The 19,450-nt window shown below is 34.2% G+C and overlaps 2 protein-coding genes and 1 long non-coding RNA gene across 3 annotated transcripts; 2 read left to right on the forward strand and 1 right to left on the reverse strand.

The window, feature by feature from the left end:
• Positions 1–2,415: 2,415 nt before the first annotated feature.
• On the reverse strand, positions 2,416–3,820 carry LOC105142707 (uncharacterized). The gene is made up of 3 exons (XR_845593.1): positions 3,253–3,820; positions 2,686–3,121; positions 2,416–2,477 (listed from the first exon to the last, which is right to left on the reverse strand). It is a non-coding gene; the product is annotated as an uncharacterized LOC105142707 (long non-coding RNA).
• Positions 3,821–3,987: 167 nt separating this feature from the next.
• On the forward strand, positions 3,988–6,751 carry LOC105142708 (uncharacterized). Its single transcript, XM_011050472.1, has 2 exons — positions 3,988–5,547; positions 5,701–6,751. Exons 1-2 carry the CDS (start codon positions 4,249–4,251, stop codon positions 6,610–6,612), a joined length of 2,211 nt encoding a protein of 736 aa, XP_011048774.1. The 5' UTR covers positions 3,988–4,248; the 3' UTR covers positions 6,613–6,751.
• A 6,713-nt stretch (positions 6,752–13,464) lies between these two features.
• LOC105142709 (protein YLS9-like) lies at positions 13,465–14,664 on the forward strand. The gene has a single exon (XM_011050473.1). The coding sequence runs from the start codon at positions 13,600–13,602 to the stop codon at positions 14,419–14,421; it is 822 nt and encodes a 273-aa protein (XP_011048775.1). The 5' UTR covers positions 13,465–13,599; the 3' UTR covers positions 14,422–14,664.
• The last annotated feature ends 4,786 nt before the right edge of the window (positions 14,665–19,450 follow it).

Below are 19,450 nucleotides of genomic sequence, written 5' to 3' on the forward strand. Positions count from 1 at the left end.
CTTTACTTGTTCTTTCTTGTTTATAAGCTTGCCTTTGCTCTACTACTTGTAATGCATTAACCAATTCTTGAAAACTTAATTCTAAAAAATCTTTTGAAACTTCTAAAGAGTAAATCTTATACTTAAATTTCTCTAGTAGACTTGCCAAGACCTTCTCTACTATTCTTGAATCTAGAAAGCCTTCCCCTTAAAGTCTCACTTGATTCACAAGTTTTGAAATTTGAGAAAAGAAGTGTTTAATAGTCTTGGTTTTCTTCATCTTTAGTTTTTCAAACTGTCTTATGAGATTAAGACTTTCATTTTTCTTGACTTCTCATTTTTATGAAATTCTACTTTTAGTTTACCCCATATTTTTTAAGTAGATTTACAAGCTATAATTCTGGTGAAGATTTCTCCAATCACAGCATTACGAAGACAAGTAAGAGCTTTGAATCTTTTTGCCTTTTCTTCATTAAAAAATTCATATATGCGATTGTAGGATTGTTTTCTAGTGGAATTGGTTGCTTATCACTTTCTACTATCTCTCATAAGTCAAAAGCTTTGAGATAAATTTTTATATGACTTTTGTAATGTGTCTGATCAATCTTATACATTCCATCCTTTTTACAGAGCTTTTCCTTTTGGTTTATAAGAGTGCTCATTTCTTTGCATTCTTCAAGTTTAAACTTCTTTAGAATCTCCTTGGTGTATTTCTTATAATAGATAAAGACTTCATGTTCATTCTATTCAATTTCCATTCCAAGAAAAAAAGTCATCAAATCGAGATTTGTCATCTCAAAAACCTCTATTATTTCTTGCTTAAAATTCTCCACAAGAATTGTGTAGTTTCTTATCATGAGCAGATCATCCATATACAGTGAGATGATAAGAATGTTGACTCCGTTTTGCTTGACATACAATGTTGATTTAGAGAAGCTTTTAGCAAATCTAAAGTTCTGCAGATGTTCATTAATTCTACTTTATCAAGCTCTTGGAGTTTGCTTCAATCTGTAGAAAGCCTTTTTAAAAAGACAGACTTTGTCTTCTTCTCCTTCTTTTACGTAGCCTTTTGGTTGCTCTACATAAATCTCCTTCTATGAAAAACCATTCAAGAAAGCTGACTTGACATCTAATTGGTACACCTTCCAATTCTTTTATGTTGCAACGGCAAGTAAAAGCTTGATAATATCAAGTTTAGCTACTGGTGTGAAGGTATTTGAGTAATCTACATTGAATATTTGAGCATATCCTTTGACTACAAGTCTGGCCTTATACTTATTGTTTGAGTCATTAGCATTAAGCTTGATTCTATACACCCACTTGACTCCAATTACCTTTCTATTTTGGGGTCGATCAACCAGCTCCTATGTTTTATTCTTTTCAATTATGAACAACTCCTCCTTCATTGTAGCAATCTCATTTTGATTCTTCAAATTCTGCTAATGTTGCATCTTTGATAAACATTAGAAAGTAGTCTTGTCCCCCAGTGGGAGTGTAATCCATCATGACATTATGCCAGTCTTTTATGCTTAGGAAATGAAGAAAGGTTTGAAACTTCCTGTAGATTCAGCAACTAAAAGTAACTGTGACTTGCTAATACGAGGCAAAAAACAACATTTTGAAGATGAAACAATCCTACCATTTAAAATACTCATGCCTCGTCAGTAAACATTTCAACACAGAAGATAAAATGCATATGAAACATTTGAATTGACTTTAAATTTGTCACTAACACAGTTCTTGATTCAGTGTCTTCCTCTGCATGAATTTCTCCATCTGCAAATGCAAAAGGTTATAAAATTTAATGAATGAAGATATCAACTGAGAGCAATAGAAACTTCAACCGTTATTGTCAACTTGTTAAGCAAGATCAAAAAAGGAGGAAGATATTATGGAAGGGAAATCTTGGAGATCCATAAAACTTGTCAAAACAACAAGTTGTAATCCTAAACCATTTGAAGCGTCGAAACCGCAAAAACTACACTTAACATTATTATGCAACTCTTTATTTAAGCTGATTGAATTCGATTAATATCAGACCGCATCATTCTAGAAGATACAAGTTGCATCACCAACATCGAATTAATTTGAATGGCAATCATATATGACGTATTTATTTCCAATCCGTGAAATGTATTTCTTCATTTTTAACTCAAATTAGATCCCAGATTGCTACTTGGGAATAGTGCATCAAACAAAATTGTTCAGATTCTCCTCTTTAAAATTCATCAGCTTATACCCTCCATTCTTTCTTCCTTTCTGACCAAGACAAGTATCTATGCTATTTCCATATATAGCCGTGCAGTACGGGGGGTGTGCGTGTAGGGGAGGGGGAGGGGGAGGGAGTGGTGTGTTGTTAGCTATTTATACATCTCGTTCAGTTGTGGAATAACCTACCAGAAAGAGACAGCAAATTGGACTTTCCATCTCAACCTGTTTCTGTTTCACTTTCCGCAACACCGAAGGCCTTATGCTTCAACACACTGATCAAATGTTTCCTATTGTAAAATTAACAACATATTTTAGAGGAGTGAGATAAAAAGCAAATCAGCTCTTTAATAAGATCAATCGTCAGTACTGTCCAAAATAGAAAAGTAAAATCCTCTTTTAGTTGCTGTTTCCCATAGCCTGCTGAGCTAGACCTGCCTTAAAATACTCTTGCAGCATTTGTCACTAATTAACAATGGTTTAGAAGGCAGCACATACCAAAACCAAATATGGAGTAGCTTTAGAATCTTCTTTGAACAAGCTCAACCTCTTGGAATTTTGTGAAAAGTCTTGGCACTGAAGCTCCTTCCCTTTACCGCTGGCCAAAGCATCAAGGTCCGTACAAATTTCGCCAAAGTGTCCGTTTCGTCTATTATTATTTCCTGCTCTCAGGCTGGATGTTATCAATGCTAGCTAGGAACTCCTTCAGTCATGCCCCTTTAAGTTCATTGTTTAAAACGGGAAGCACTCTTTTGCGCTGGTCAAGCTCTTCCTGCTTCTGATAGACTGTATCCGAACTACCACAAACCTCAAACGGTTTTGCTTCCCAAAGATACACCATCGCATTGCTTTCCCAACCTATCCCTGACACTAATACGACGCTTTTCCCTCTGGTGGAACTCCACATCAACAGATATTGGCAAGAGACATTTTCCTGAAAGTTAATTGAAAATTGTCTACACATGCATGAACATGGAAGATGAAAAAATGATCTTACTTTTAATTGAATCTGTGAAAGATTATTATTATTATTATTATTATTAATTTTATATCAATAAATCAAACCTCATTATCGAAGCAACTGATTTACACAGAATAGGAAACAGAAGCAGCATTAAAGATGAGATATCTATGCATTTTGCACGACCTCGATGAAAGAAAATATCAGCTAGTGTGATTGCATAAGAATTGGCTGCATTAATTATGGAGGGCTGTCGATTTCTAAAAGCTGGTTCTCTTCTGGGTATTCGCTGATCAGATAGCATGGTGCAGCTGCCATGGACAATCTGCTGGGAATGTTCAAGTTAAACGGTTGGGAAGAAGCTAGAATAGGCAGATAAAAACTTGTGGCTCTGCCTGCCAACCTTCTTTGCATCATCAATACACACACTGATAGTTTTACTTTGCATCGGAAGAGAATTTTTCTGTTATTAATTAAGGATAAAAGATGAAAGAAATTGGAGTTAGTGGTGGTGAGATGGTGGGATCGGAAGGGGACCAAATAGAAAACAAGGGCAGGCAGCACACCCACCAATCACATTCATTCATCCACCGGGATGTATAAAATTATAATATGATCTTCTTTTCGGTTCGGATCATTCAGTCCTTTTTATCTAACTAACGGCTCCTTTTTCTTTCATTCACAGACAGACCTGCCCGCTTCGCTTCTCCCTCAAAAATTTGAAATGCTTCTCTCTCTCTCTCTCTGTGCCTCTCTGTTATTAATTACTATTATAATAAATCCCAAAAGCATGTGATTTTGAAAATGTTGATGTTTCTTTATCGGACAACGTCACTCTCTCTTATCTATCTATCTACTTCAAGTTTCTTACGGTACGAGAGAGAGAGAGAGAGAAACCATTCACTTCCAATCCCTTTAGACCTTGTTTTCCTAAAATAGATTAAATCTAGTTTTACACTCCTCTCTGTTTTCTAGTAAACTCCCCTTTCCTAGTACTCTTTTAGTTAGGCTCCTCCTCTTGTTTTTACCCTAACCCCCCTCTCTCTCTCACTTCATAAAATCGTTCTCTGTTCTGTTCTATTGATTCACCAATCACCATCATGGGCTGTTGTTTTAGCAAGAAAAATGAAGTTTCTTCTTCTTTGAATGCCTCCCTACCAATTCTAAACACTCTCAAGCTTGACAAGAATGAGATTCAAAACAACAAAAACATGATAGTTGAGGATAAGGAGGTCAAAAAACAGGTTGTAGAAGAAGGGAGCTTTGTCAAGAAAGAAATTTTTGTCATCAAACACAGGAAAAACCAAGATAAAGACAAACGCATCCCTCCTCCCGACCTCAATATTGCACCACTAGAAGATGGCCCTGCGCCCACTGCTACTGCATCTGCTGCTGAAATATTATCGGGCAACAGCAGCACCAATGTTGGTGCTCATAATATGGTTCTGAGAACATCACGCTGCACAAAAGAAGAGGTAGATGCCATTCTCATTCAGTGTGGAAGGCTTAGCCGCAGCAACTCTTCTGGAGCTGGAAAGCCCCCTTCTTCTGGCATAAAGTACTCCGGTTCCAAGAGGAGCTACGACTTTGATAATAATAATAATGACCAGGACCAAGATGTTGAGTCTTCCACTTCTGCTGATCATTATGATTTTAGAAAGAAAGGCAATGATGAAGACGATGGCGAGGTTACAGCCGAGGGAAGGCAGCATCGCAACCTCCGCCGCCAATCTAGCAGGCCTTCTCCTTCTCCTTATCCTTCTCCTTCTTCACAAGGGAGGAGGAGGACACCCAGTAGGGAAAGGGACCAGAACCAGCGCCCCAGCAGCAGAGAGAGGGGCAGTGGTAGCAGTGGGAGAAGGGTGAGTCGATCCCCGTGTAGAAGGTTGGAAACAACCCAAAACTCAGGCGTTACTGCTGGAAATGCTAATGCTACTGTTAATGCTAACAATACTGGTGGTCCTAGTAATGGACCTGGAAAAATGGTATCAGTCCCTGCCACTGTTTCTTCTTTAGTGGTGGATAAGAGCAACAATGGGGTTGAACCGCAAGCAACGGCTGGAATTAAGCGGATCTCAGTTAAGAGAAATGTTGGTGAGGCAGCGTTGACCTGCTCAAGGACGGTCACATCGCCACGTTCCAAATCTCCTGCCAGAACCAATGCTAAGACCTCTAATGAGAATAATCAGCAGCCATCTCTTAGCCGCAGCAATTCAAGAAAAGCAGACCATTCACCTTACAGAAGAAATCCATTGAGTGAAATTGATCTCAATTCACTTCAATATTTGCTACCACCTGCCAACAAGGCTACCTGCACCAGCAACAACAGAGCACAAATCAGAAACAAAGATATCGAAGGACAAGTGGTGGTGAAGGAATCTTTCAATCTTCCAAATCAGGTATCGCTTACCTTTCAATGCATAGTTTGTGGCTAAAGGAGGAATGCGTGATTTTCACCATTACAAATGTCTTTTTTTTAGGCACCTGTTAGCTAAAGAGAGTAAAAATACTGTTTCTGGGACATAAATTTTCCCTTTATGCATGCTTTTCAGACTCCAATGAAGAAGCAAAATTCTGAGAAAAACAACAGAGTCAATGCTCAAGTGACTAATTGCAGAGACAGCAGCATAGTTTCACTGGAAAACAAGATCTCAAAGGAACAACAAATGGAAGAGGCTAAAGGACAGCCAACAGACATGACCACTGTCGTAGACTTGGGAGTTCAAAGCTTGAAGCCCACATTAACCAAAAGCAGGTCAGCTAGGCGGTCGCGAGACCTCGACCTCAATCCTGAAACTTTGTTGAATCCAACGCCATCATATACCGCACTACTGCTGGAAGACATTCAAAATTTTCACCTGAAGAACACTCCATCCTTTTCTCTCCCAGCTTGTGTCACCAAGGCCTGCTCCTTTCTTGAAGCAGTTGCTGACCTCAATTCCACTACAAGCACCAACCTGTCATGTGCCTTTTCTTATGATAGAAGAAGCCCCCCTACAGTGGCTGCTGCTAATCTTGTTGGGAAGAAACCACCTGAGGCAAAAGACCCATTTGTAGAATCTGAGGTACTTGTAAGCGATGACCTTATGAAGCCAAGCTTTCACAAGTATGTAACAGTGAGAAGAGGAGGTACATTATGCGGGGAAGACATGGATGGTCAAGAATCGTCAGGCAGTGACAGCGCTGTTGGTGGTAGCCAACAGCATTTAGGATTTTCAACCTCTTCCTGGGAACCCAATTCATGGGTCTCAACTGATCGCTGGACTTCAAGATCCAACTGGAGAGATGAGGACGAGAAGAGCCCACTGGGATTTCAAAAGCATGGATTGTCTGAAACAGGCCGTGATGTGGAACAGGCCAGAAGGGCATTCCGTGGACAAAGGAGTGGAATTGGACGTGGGAGACTTGGTACGAGTAAAAATCTCCACTCAACTGCTATCCTTGCAAGTGCTGCTTCAACATAATCCACTCAGTTGTGTTGTTTTCATTTTCCACGTAGTTGTGGCTTTTTTAAACTTCTAGTCGCAAAGATTACTTTGTATGGTTGCAAACTTGCAACCTGTTATTCTTGTTCATTCAAAGAGGTTTATTCTCCCCGTGTTCGCTATATGTTCTTTCCATTGTGGTTGGATGCCAATGAGGGATAATTAGGGATACCATTTCAAGCAAGTAAACTCAATCCTTATTCATATGTAGAGATCACAAGCAAGCAGGAGTATTATCCTAATAAACTCAAACGTAAGTAGATACACCAGAGGAAGCTTCAGTTAATAAATATATGAACATCATAAATAAAATATTTCGCAACAACAATAATTTACATAATTATGGAACCTGAACCATGATACAATGCCCTGGAAGATGATGCCATCAGTTTTAACCATGTACATGCCAAATGCTCTCGATCAATCTCCCACAAGACCGGTATCAAACTGATTAGCGAACAAGAGGACAGTTAGTTCTTACTTCAATATGGAACTGAACAAGTACAACCCTGCAGGGAGCAGTCTGCCTGATACAAGAGCACTAAAACAAATGGCTCCGACAATGTGAACGGTATATTAGCCTCGAGAATTGAGAGAGCTCCCAACTATTCCAGCATTCCAAGAAAAACTTGTAAACCCACGGCAGACATCCCATGATCAACTTTTCCCTATAAACTTGTTTATTGAACTTACACATACATGCTTTGAATATGCCCGAATAGAGGGGTAGAGCCCACAGAATCAAGAGCCAACCTGATGATCAAAATTGGTCTTATTCTGTCTGTCTGCATCTTATATAGCCCACTCTCTCACTAATACATCACTCATTACAGTTCGGACAATTAACTATATATATTGCGAGCACAGTAACAATGGGCCCAACCAGCTGCAAGGGTGAGAAAGTCTCACCAAGATATAGAAACCTGGGGTTAGAAATCATACATGACGAAACAAATCAGACAAACACTATGAAATATAATGCATCATACATCATTGCATGCCCCTCTGTCAGAGTTAAATGCAACAATAATAACATAAATAAATCCATAATATAAATCAATTCTCTTAGTACAAAAGTTGATATACATTAATTATAAATAAAAAAATAGTTTTTGAAAGTTTAATAAAAATAATATGCTCAACAAAGCTATAAACTTGAAAAAAAAAATAATAAAAAGATAAATTTAACAATGTAGTGAATAAATAATATTTAATATACATATACGAGGTAATGTAATAATGAGAAATATATATACAGATTTAGCTTTAAATTTTTAGTTGAAAGTTTCATAACAAACCATAACAAGAAATACCATAAGGTAATGTTCGTTAGAAAATTAAAATGCAATGAGTATGATACTCTAGATTATGGGATAATTAGTTGCCACAGATTAATGACTCTCTCAACGACCAACTAGGATTTAGAATTACTATCCATACAAGGACTAACAATATCCTATTATAATGAATATTATGATTGGCATGTCATAATGTTATAATCAAATTAAATAAAATCATTTTTTTTAATCTCAACTCATAAAATCAAAGCTATCAATTTAAAAACACATGATAAATCATATCAAGAAATTAGTCTTAATAAATGATTATGTTTTATTATAGATAAGATATAATAAATAATATATAAATTACCAATAAACATGATTCATTTCATATTAACAATTCAAATATCTACAGTATTCATCTTGTATATGAAATATTATTCACTTACCTGACTTAAAAGTAAAAAAAAAATACAAAAATAAATTGATGACATTTTACTGATACCCAACAAGTAGAATATTAGGAATATTTGAATACAAAAAAAACCATGCTAAAAAAAAATTAAAAAAGAATGTACAATCTATCTAATACACTTAACTTAGGGTTTAACATATAATCCTATGTGTTTAGGAACTTAAATGTAATTATAAAACCAAAATAGATTCACTCGATTAATCTCAAACTTATTCCAAATTAACCAAACCTAAAAGAATCGATTAATCGTTATTGTCTAGTCAACCGGTCAACTTAAATCTACTAACTGGTCAACCAAAATCCTTTAAGCAAACTAGTCAATTGAATTCAAAGAATCTAAACAGTCGATTGACTCAAATAAATTAATCAACTAGTTAATCGAGATTTCAAATTCTCGATCTACCAATCTTCCAACAATGACAGACCTCCAAAAAACTAACATATATATCAAAAACTTAAAATAATCAACCCATGACATTTCATATACATCATCAATGTAACCTATAACATCAATTTCAAAACCCTAAACCCTAACAAAATCATATATGTTAAAACATAACTCTTACCTTAAAGAACTATTTTCATCAATTATCTTCCCTTTCCTCTCTCTCTCTCTCTCTCTCTCTCTCTCTCTCTCTCTCTCTCTCTCTCTCTTCTTTTCTTCTTCTTCTTCCACTTCCGGTTCTATCTCTCTCAATTTTAGATTTTCTATTTTCTTTCTTTTTCTATCAATTATAGTGTAACTACCTCAATATCCCTCGTTTATTTATACTTGATATTTACTCTACCAAGGACATTGTTGTCTTTTCCTAGTAAAATCTTTATTTTTATTTCAAAAATTACAATATGAAATATAATGCATTGTTGCCTTAAAAGTCTCACTAAGATATAGAAACCTGGGGTTAGAAATCAAACATGACAAAACAAATCAAACAAACCCTATGAAATATAATGTATCATACATCATGGCTTGGCCCTGACCACCGCTACTCAACTTATCTTTATGTCTATTACTCTTTTCCAAGTGGATTTACATTAGGCAGTGAAATCAAGTTTATCGATCATCCATTTCACATGTTGTTTTAATTGCAGATCATAAGATTATTCGTCTAAGATTGTTTTGTGCACACAAGTTAGTCCAAGCTAATGAGTTACATTTTCATTTCTTATGTTGTTCTTATTGATGGAACTTAACCAAAAATTAAAGCAATCATTTAGGTTTGGAATTTGAGGGAACTGAGCCTTTTCAAGCTACCTGAAATGCATAAGCAAATTAAGGTAGATTATTTCAGGAAAGGATTCTTGGTTAAGTTTGGACAGATTCAAGGAAATTACGCAAACTTAAGTTTAAAAGAAGCAAAAAGATCATTTGAACCATGTATTATATGGCCAACTTGGTTTTAATCAACAAACACTAAAACATAATAGACAACCAAAATGAAAAATAAACCTTTTGTTGCACTATAGTGTTAGGGAATCCGGACCGGTGATGTATTGATATTTGCTCATAGAAGGTTAAGCACACTAACATAATATTTAACGTGGTTTGACAAATCGCCAACATCCACAGGAGAGTCAATATTATTACAGATAGAGAAAGAATACAAAATAAATACATGGAGAAGGAGGATCTTATCTTCTCTAACTCAACTCTCAGCTCATACACACTGTTGTATATGGTAACAGCTCCTCTTTCACTCTTCTTCTCTTCATTTCTCTCTACACTCTCTCTCATTTTGCTCTTAAATAATGCCTCTATTTATAGGCAATTCATGGCAGACAAGAGGGCATAAATCATGGCACAAATTGTGGCACTGATGGTAGCAACATATGGGTTGCACCATTTTATCAATGGTTGGTGTAACTACCATTGTAGCCATTTGACAATGGCAACCCTACTCCTTAGGGTAGGCTGCAAATGTATTACCCATTAATGGCAATATCCCAACAATCACCCCCTTTGACATTTATATGGGCAATTCCTTCTTCAACACAAACTTGCATCCTGCAACTCTTCCAAACTTACCATTTCGAGAGCATATGTGGCCAAGTTTACAGGTAATTGTCACACATTTCAATCACTAGAGTTATCAAAGCACACCCTTGCTCACACCAAAGGATCACTTCAACCAAATGGTCTTCTACATCACATTTGAAGAGTGTTTAACGCTTGTCTCTGGGACATAACATTCCCCTTCGAGCATATCAACCATGCTCGGTCCGGAATGATTTATCAAGCCTCACATTAAGGCTTGCAACACCTCCTTAAATTGAAATTTCTCTTTCCAAGTGCGACAGTCATTATCTCAATATCTCAATATGATCACGAGCTCACCACTCTTCCAAGAGTCTATCATCCTGGAGTTGCGTCTGCCCTCTGTTCCACCCTAGGAACCATGCCTTACTTCTCCATGAGTCTCTCACTCTTAGTCCAAGAGTCCAGGTAGCTCTTTACCTTTAACCATAGGGGCAACCCATTAAAGGTTGATCCATATCTATCTTTATACTCCAAGTATTACAATGCCATTACCGAGCTCACCACCTTGACAAAAGTCAACTTGTTTTAAGAACCTGTGTATGCCGTCTGTTCCTACATAGCAGTTGTATCTTAATGCTCTACAAGTCACTCACTTATTGTCCAAGGCAAATGTCTTTTAGCTTGATCTTTAGCATGGAGACAATATCTATGAAAGTCAATCCTGTATTTGTCTCTATACTCATCATAGCCACTTCATTGGCTATTCATCTATCCACTCATATCTAGCCATCACATCGACTCTGGGGCGTTCTATAATTGGAGCTCCTATCATGGCCCTCACACCTTCTCCTGAGGTGTTTCCGCTCGTCATCATGCGGTGGTCTAATCTTGGGCTCATATCATGGCCCTCACACCTTCTCTCTAAGGTGTCTTCGCCTTTCATAGGCAGTTGTATCCTCCTTCAACTAGGACGCTTCAAAGTGGCTTCAAAATTCTCTACCACCATGTGGACTTGGCAGAGATCATTGTCACTGATCATATAGAAAGAGAGAGTTGTAGTACACTCATCGCAATCTTCATCTCAATTTCTATGTTTGGAGCTTCTATGTCTTTCTACTTAATAGCTCCACCTACACCAACTATCTTTGGTGTCTTCACCTTTTATCATAGGCAATCATCTTTTATCATAGGCATTTGCACCCCCTCAATTAAGGAGCCTCTGCAACAGCTCATCTTTCCATCCTTGCATGTATTGGAAAGGTCCTCACTTGTTGCCTTTATCAAGAGCACAAGAGACTTTCTATTGTACAACTTTTCACAGTTTCTGCTATGAGCTCCATCTGGGAACACGTATTCTCCTTGCACTTGTCATTTCGTTACGGTACGTCATTTAATTTTACGGGTACTCCTACACAATCTTCATGTGCCCTTGTGCAATTTTTATTCTCTAGATTCTCTTTATTCCTTGCTTATGTTTGATAGCAGCTTATCTTATCACAACACCTATCCAAGTCAAAATAGAATGCCAATCTTTATCCCCTTACTGTATTTCTCTTCCATTATCAGGGTCTTCATCAATTCTCTTCTCGAGAAATTACAGTCACTGAATCTAACTTCTTTGGAGAAATCACCACTCCATCATATCCTTGATTATACGAAACCCAACTGTTTCTTTGTGCCGTCATCCTGCTAGTCTTCAATAGTTTCATTACAAATTGTCATATATACAAAAATAATAGTGTATGGATAATCCTTCAACTAAGCAAGTTCCCAAGAAAGATTGGAGGGGTCACACTAGTCCCGCTTAAACCCCAATCTCCTAGCCAGAACTTCTTAAGCCATATCTATCCATCGTATTGTCTTTTCGTATATATAACCATTTGCTAGCTTTGTCGCTGCTTTCCTTTGTAAGTAATCTGAAATATTTTGGTTTCATACCTGATTTCTCAACATCTAGCGAGACTACAGTGCTTAGATTTGACAAGATTGGTCTTTATCAATTTCCACTCTCCACCTCAAATCGTCACATGATCAGGTGTCCAGAGTGTCCCAATTTTGCCTTCCCTCAAGGAAATTAAAACTTCCCCACATAGCATTTCAACATAGATAATTGGGTAAACATGTGCGATTTCTTCTTCTTCATCTACATCGACCACCATGATGACCTTCAAATGCCTCCTTATTGGGCAATCTCTCTCAATAATTCACTACCACCACTTTCGGTCATAAATCTCAACGATCAGACAATATCATTGCATCCAGAACGATCATATTAGCTAGAAACAAGTCTGAAATCATCCAAATTGCATTTTAGACGACTAAGATTGGATCAACTAATAAGCGGCTCAGATTCAATCTCAGATTCGGTTGCACGTAGGATCAGCTACATTGAATCCTTCCTCTAGGCTCGCGGCTTGACTCCACTCAGCTCTCTCTCGACTCGCGACTGATGACTTGGCAAATAGGTCCCATTATGCTGATGTGTTTGTTGACTGGTTGCTGACATGGCATGCCACCTATATATACTGACGCCATGATGATATCATGATGCCCATCACAGTCAACAAAAGAAATTAACCTCATTACCTCAAGACACTAATTTGGTGAAGATCGTATCATATATATATACACTTCCCCGCTTTTCATATTCCAAATTAATACTTTGTAGTAGAACATCATTTACTGGTACATTTGTTGTGAAATTAATCAAATTATAATGGAGAGAAAAAAACAATATTTAGAAAAGGTGGATAAGGATGCAATGGGAAACATAGTATAGCAAATTAATTTGGAAGCAGCTATGGTCATGATAATGGGAAAGATTAATATTAGCCTTGATCAGCCGATGGTTCCGATATTCATCACCCCAAAAAAAGAACGAAAAAGAAAACGTCAGGAGGAGCGTTTGAATGTGGACACAAATAACGCATGCAAATTAAGAGAGGATGAGGACGTAACCCCAAAGAAAAACGCTTGAATTGAGAAGGACATATCAACCTCCTCTTTGCATCAATCACGTTTTAAAAGTCAAACGAGGGGGCGAACTCCATTACCAACCAAACATCTATCTTAATATTTCATTATGCGCGTCGGTCTCATGCCCTAATCATTAACACCAAATACATACGAACTAGTCCAACTCTCAATTCTTTTCAATATATATGTATTAATTCCACGCCTTAGATATTGCACATCCAAATTAAATAAATCTTGAACTATCCATCTATCAACGGATGGATATGGCAAATCATCAGAAGATTCATCCGCTCAATATGAGTAGTAGTGCCCATGATGATCAACAACTAGATGCTGAGGCACCACAGGCTCCCACAGTTCCATTGGTGCCCCGAGGCTCCTCCAAGTCTGATAAAGGCGATGCAGCTTCACATCTCCTTTCTCGTGACAACCAGCACTACCCTCCTTTTCAGCGTACAATCCCGGTCATCCACACTAAACCACCGAAGGAGAGAAGCAGCTGTTGTTGCAGATTCTTGTGTTGGATACTCTCTCTTCTCTTCCTCCTCATTCTTCTCATTGGAGTTGTTGCTGGAATTCTTTACCTCGTCTTCCAACCTAAACTCCCAAAGTACTCCATCGATCGGTTGCAAATTACCCAATTCAATCTCACAAACAATTCCAGCTTAACTGCAACCTTCGATATCACCATCACGGCTAGGAATCCCAACAAGAAAGTGGGCGTCTACTATGAGGGAGGGAGCCATATAAGCGTGTGGTACACAGGCACAAATCTATGTCAAGGTTCGCTGCCAAGATTCTACCAGGGTCACAAGAACACCACCGTGCTTAATGTGGTGTTATCAGGACAAACAAATGATGCCAATACATTGATCACTTCACTGCAACAGCAACAGCAGCAGACTGGAATCATTCCTTTGAACCTCAGGGTTATTCAGCCTGTGAGAATCAAGTTTGGCAAGTTGAAGATCATGAAGCTGAAGTTCAGGGTCAGATGCAGACTAGATGTCGACGATTTAGCTGCTAATAACGCCATTAATATTAGAAATAGTAGCTGTAAGTTTAGGTTTAGGCTATAAATTAACTTTATGAATTATTTCATATTTATATTTCATTTTGATCAAGCTACATGTATTATGCCCACGGACCTCTGATCAAAAGGTTTTTTCTTTTCTTTTAATTTTCACAGTTTTTCTCAGCTATTTTCCCCGCTCCTAATTAAAGACTGGAGGATTATAATCATGTGATTTTTTTCCTCCATGTCTTTAAATTGCTATGTATTATTATGAGTGTTGCATTTATTCTGCATATATTAAATTTTTGCATTACTTTTCCATTTGATACTGTTCACCCTTAATTAAGATTTAGCATTTGATGATTAATAGAAATAGTTGATCATGCAGTGCTGAAAATGTTAATATATATAATTAATTACAAAAGTATTTTTAAAATTAATGTTGATGCAATGAGAAATTGGAACATGTAAAGTTAAGATATAGTTGCTATTTGAGTTTTTTCCCAATCTACTGCACTTTGAAGTATGGAATCTTAAAGTAGTAAATAATTAAGATGACATGGATGTTGTCACCAGTTTTGAGTCCCCGTGCAAAAAAAAATTAAAAAAAATGAAAAAGAAAAAAAATAAAAATTAAATTAAAAATTTTAAAAAATAGATAATGAGAAATGGATGTCAAAACATCGAAGAAAATGGTCAGAAATTGATAGAGGATATTCACAAGTACAAAAATTTAAATTTGGTAGTATATATTGGACTTGGGAAAGCCCCAATTAACAAAGAAAATTTAATTTGAGGAAGAAATGTCCAAAATCATATGTTTATTGGACTAAATTAAATTTATTAAAGATTTGATTTAGTTTATGAAGAGTTTGATTGAAAGAAAATTGGATCTTGAAGTCAATTTGAATTTTAATTAGAAGATATTAAAATTATAGGGTTAAATTATAAATTGTAAGAGTCAACTTAGTCAAACTAGGAGCTTAATTATATAAATATTGAAGTTTAATGGCCAATTAAGGACTTAATTGAAGAAATCTGAAGTCAGGGACCAAACTGGAAAAGATGCATAAATGGAGGTATGAAAATTGACTGGATCAGGGACTAAATTAAAGAAAAATAGAAGTTGTTGATCAATTTAGGGATGAATTGCATAAATCAAAAACTAAGGACCAAAGTAAAAATAGCGGCTAACTTCAGGGCCGCTGTTTGATTTTCAGCAAGAATGCAATTGCATTGATTTGTAAATCAAAATTGCAATTTAGGACATGATTGAACAAATTGAAAATTGATTTGGACTTTAACATGTTTTTGTCGTCCTTTTCTTTTAAATGAAACGGTACATTTTGTCTAAAATGATGTCGTTTCATACATTGTTCACGTTAAAAAAAAAAAAGAGGGAAAGTTGAAATAAACGAAGAAAAAATAGAAAAAGAGGGAAGAATAAAGGCAGAAACCGGAAGAAGAAAAAAAAAAGAAAAAGAACATAAAAAAGGAAGAGAGAGAGCAAGGAAAAACAAAGAAAGAGAAAAGGAAAAGAAAGAAGGAGAGTAGGAGGGATGAACAAAAAAGAAAGAAAAAAATAGAAAGAGAAAGGAGAGAAACAAAGAAAACAGACAAAGAAGTGGAGGAAAAGAGAAAATAGAAGAGAGGTTGTCATTGTCACCGTCACCGCTACTAACAGCCACACTCGAGCTGCACCACTCCAGGTCACCTTCTGCTGCCCCTTTTAATTTCTTTTTGCTCCGCCCATGCCTCCATTTGCATGCAGAATGTGAATAATTCACCTTTTGTAGCAAAGGATGTTCGGGCAGGTTACTGTGCTTATGCACAGTAACTAGCCCATTTGGTTTTGGGCTTGGTTCAGCCCAACCCACTGATTTGGGCCGGGTCTAGCCTAATTCAAGAATAAAAAAATTAAAAATAAAAAAATTGTGCATACGACCAAATATTTCAAAGCTAAAAAATCATATTGTGTTTTTTTCATAAATAAAAAAAAATTGTTTTAACATGTATTTTGGTTGTAATAATCAGTTTATAAAAGTCAAGAGATATTTCAAAAAATTCAAAAAAATATTTTTGTTTAGTTTTAATATCAGGAATTACGAATTTATATATAAAACATATTCCTAGTATTCAAAAGTGTTTTTTATTACTGTGCTGAGATTTTTTTATCAAACTGTAAAACAATATAGCTTACTTTAGATGTGACATATTTGAGGTGCTAATATTTTCTCTTTATACAATTAGTCTCCGCACTCCATTTCTAAGACCAATTATAGTTCTTAATAACCAAAATATTAGATAGCAACTCTGAGTCTATATTAAATTGATAAAAAATAAGAATTTTTTATCTCTTTATATTTGCCAGATAAACTTACATATATCTCTAAGGGTGAAAAATCACGGCGATGTCGTACATTTGCAGCAATAGAAATAAAAAAAAAAAAAAAAAAAATACTTAATTTACAGGAGAATTTTTTAGCCTCACTGTTTAAGATGGGTTTTTCGATTACTGTTTTTTTTGTTGATATAAATCTTAATTAATTATAAGCTACTTTGTTGCTTGGAAGTCATTTATTATAAAGCGTTGCAGTGAGTTTTACGATTTTCAGTATATTCAGTAATTGAAAAAAATCATATTCATCTACACTTTTCATTGAGTTTGATTAAAATTAAGATTGGTTTATATGGTCTGGGAAACTGAATTCTTGTTAATTTAGATATTATGATTGTGCTTTTTTATTTATTTGTCGAGAAACAGCAGGTAATATTATGTATATTTAAAAAGTTGAGGGTGGGCGTCAAAATAGATTACAGAAAATGAAACAAGCAAAAGACAGCAGGGACTCAAATAATATTAACTTGAAACAAATTGTTTTAGTCAGGGCGACTTCAAAGGAAAATACAAAATTCCCCATTCATTCATATAAAGTATAATCCGACTACTATCCCAACTTGAAACTACAGAACAAATATACGAGAATTAAAAAAGGTTTCGTCATATTTAAACGATTGAAAGGTAAAAACATGCTATACTGCTTGTGCTAAGAAGAAGAAGAAGAAAAAGATCATGTTAACTCGGAATAGTTTTATATTAAAAAACTATCAAATTTGGTAATTTATAATTAAATTAGTTTGTTGATTTTTTATTTTTTTATTCAGTTTATGTATATTTCGACTAATTTTACGGGCTTTAAATTTAACGATTATATAAACTTTCAGTGATTATAAAATTTGTGAAACTCGAATTAATAATTTAAAGTCTGATAAAATATAGAGTCTGATCAAATATAGAATCTAACCAATTAAACTATATTTTTTAAAATATATAAATAAATTTTGATTGCATTTGAATTGAAATAAAAACCAGACATAAAGCATGTAGCAATTAGTGTATATATGTCCATTAAAAAAGAAATAAAAGCTAGAATTTTTTTTTTAAAAAAAATAGTTTATGTTTTTCTTTTCAATTTAACCTTTTTTTTTCAGTTTAACCCTGTAATTTAATTTTTAAATGCTTTTAAATTTATTTTTTATTTTGATTTCCATCTTTTTTTTAATTAAATTATTTTGATGTGGTTAATTTTTTTCTAGATGTATCTTTTAATATTTGATTTATTTAGGATTGGACTTCACGGTTTTTCATTTATAACGCTTTCAATTTAATGATATAAATCACAAGTTTTAAGTGTTAATATAGTTAGAATTTTTTTTCTCATTATATTTTATGATTTTATTATTCTACATTGTTTAAAAAAAATTATATGGTTACATTCATATTTTTTCTATCATTTTGTCTCCATTTCATTACTTAAACAACAGGTTTTGCAAACTATTTTTAGATAAAAGTTTTTATATATAAAAAAAAATTGTTTTGTGTTTAATTTTTGAAAATTTTTTATTTAATTTAATTTTTTATTTTACTTTATACAAATAGGTTTCATTTTGTACAAAAAATAATTATTTTTCATATTATTTTATCTTTTATTGATTTTAATGAATGAATTTAGTGAACAAATGGATAAATATCTTATTTTGTGAAATCAAATATCTTGATCTACATCTATCTCTTAATTTTTTTAGTTTCTCTTTTAATTATTATTAACAAAAAAAATTATTTATTTACATAGAGGAATATTAGATATTTGGATAAATTTTTTTATTTACACTTATAATTTATATTATGTAAACAAATATATCAAAATAGTTTATATACTCAATTTTTTTTTTAAAAAAAGAAAAATTATGACTTGCCCTCTAATTAATTTTTTTAACCTTTATTTTTTAAATTGTTTTATGTAATTAATTTTTTTCTTGATTTCATCTTTATACATTTGTTTTTTTAATAATAATTTTGTAATTATCTTTATTTTTTTATATAAATTTATCTCAATCTCATAATTCAGGTCATGAATTTTGCATGTCATTTTTTAATATAAGTTTTTTTAGAGTTGTTTTGTTTGTGTTTGATTTTTCAAAATATTATGCTAATTCATTTAGATTTTTTTTTTGATTCTATGCAAATGAAGTTTATTTTTAAAAATAATAAATATTTATTTTTAAATAATATTCCTGATGTGTTTGGCCTTGCATTATTTATTTATTTATTTATTTATTGCATAAATTTATTTAGTTAGTTCATTTATGTTTATCTTTTAAATCATAAATTTTCAGGTTGTAAATTTATCTTTTATTGATTTTAATAAATAAGTTTACCGAACATAATTAGGTGGATCTTAAATATCTTAATTTACATTAATTTTTTTAATTTTATCAATACTCTTTTGAATATCTTAATTTACATTCATTTTTTAAATTTTATCAGTACTCTTTTAGGTATTGTTAACAAATTTTGTCCTATTTATTTACATGATTAGTAATTTATTTAATGAAAAACTGTATAGGCTTTTCAAATTTATGCTTTAAATTTTTGAAGTTAAAAAATATATTAAAGCCAGTACTTTAAAAATAAATAAATTGCTAGTAAAATCTAAACATATTATCTACAATCAAGTGATGTGTTTTCATGCGGGTCCATTTCTCCAACATATTAACCACAAAAAAAATTGCTCCAGTTTATTTACCAGCAT

The sequence above is a fragment of the Populus euphratica genome, unplaced genomic scaffold (assembly GCF_000495115.2).
Source record: "Populus euphratica unplaced genomic scaffold, PopEup_1.0 scaffold148.1, whole genome shotgun sequence".
NCBI lineage: Eukaryota > Viridiplantae > Streptophyta > Magnoliopsida > Malpighiales > Salicaceae > Populus > Populus euphratica.

Excerpts from the sequence above, each read along its gene's own strand:
- LOC105142708 (XM_011050472.1), top strand. The coding sequence starts at position 4,249 with ATGGGCTGTTGTTTTAGCAAGAAAAATGAAGTTTCTTCTTCTTTGAAT. Across the intron at positions 5,548-5,700 it reads CTTTCAATCTTCCAAATCAG|ACTCCAATGAAGAAGCAAAA; the intron begins GTATCGCTTACC and ends CATGCTTTTCAG.
- LOC105142709 (XM_011050473.1), top strand. The coding sequence starts at position 13,600 with ATGGATATGGCAAATCATCAGAAGATTCATCCGCTCAATATGAGTAGT.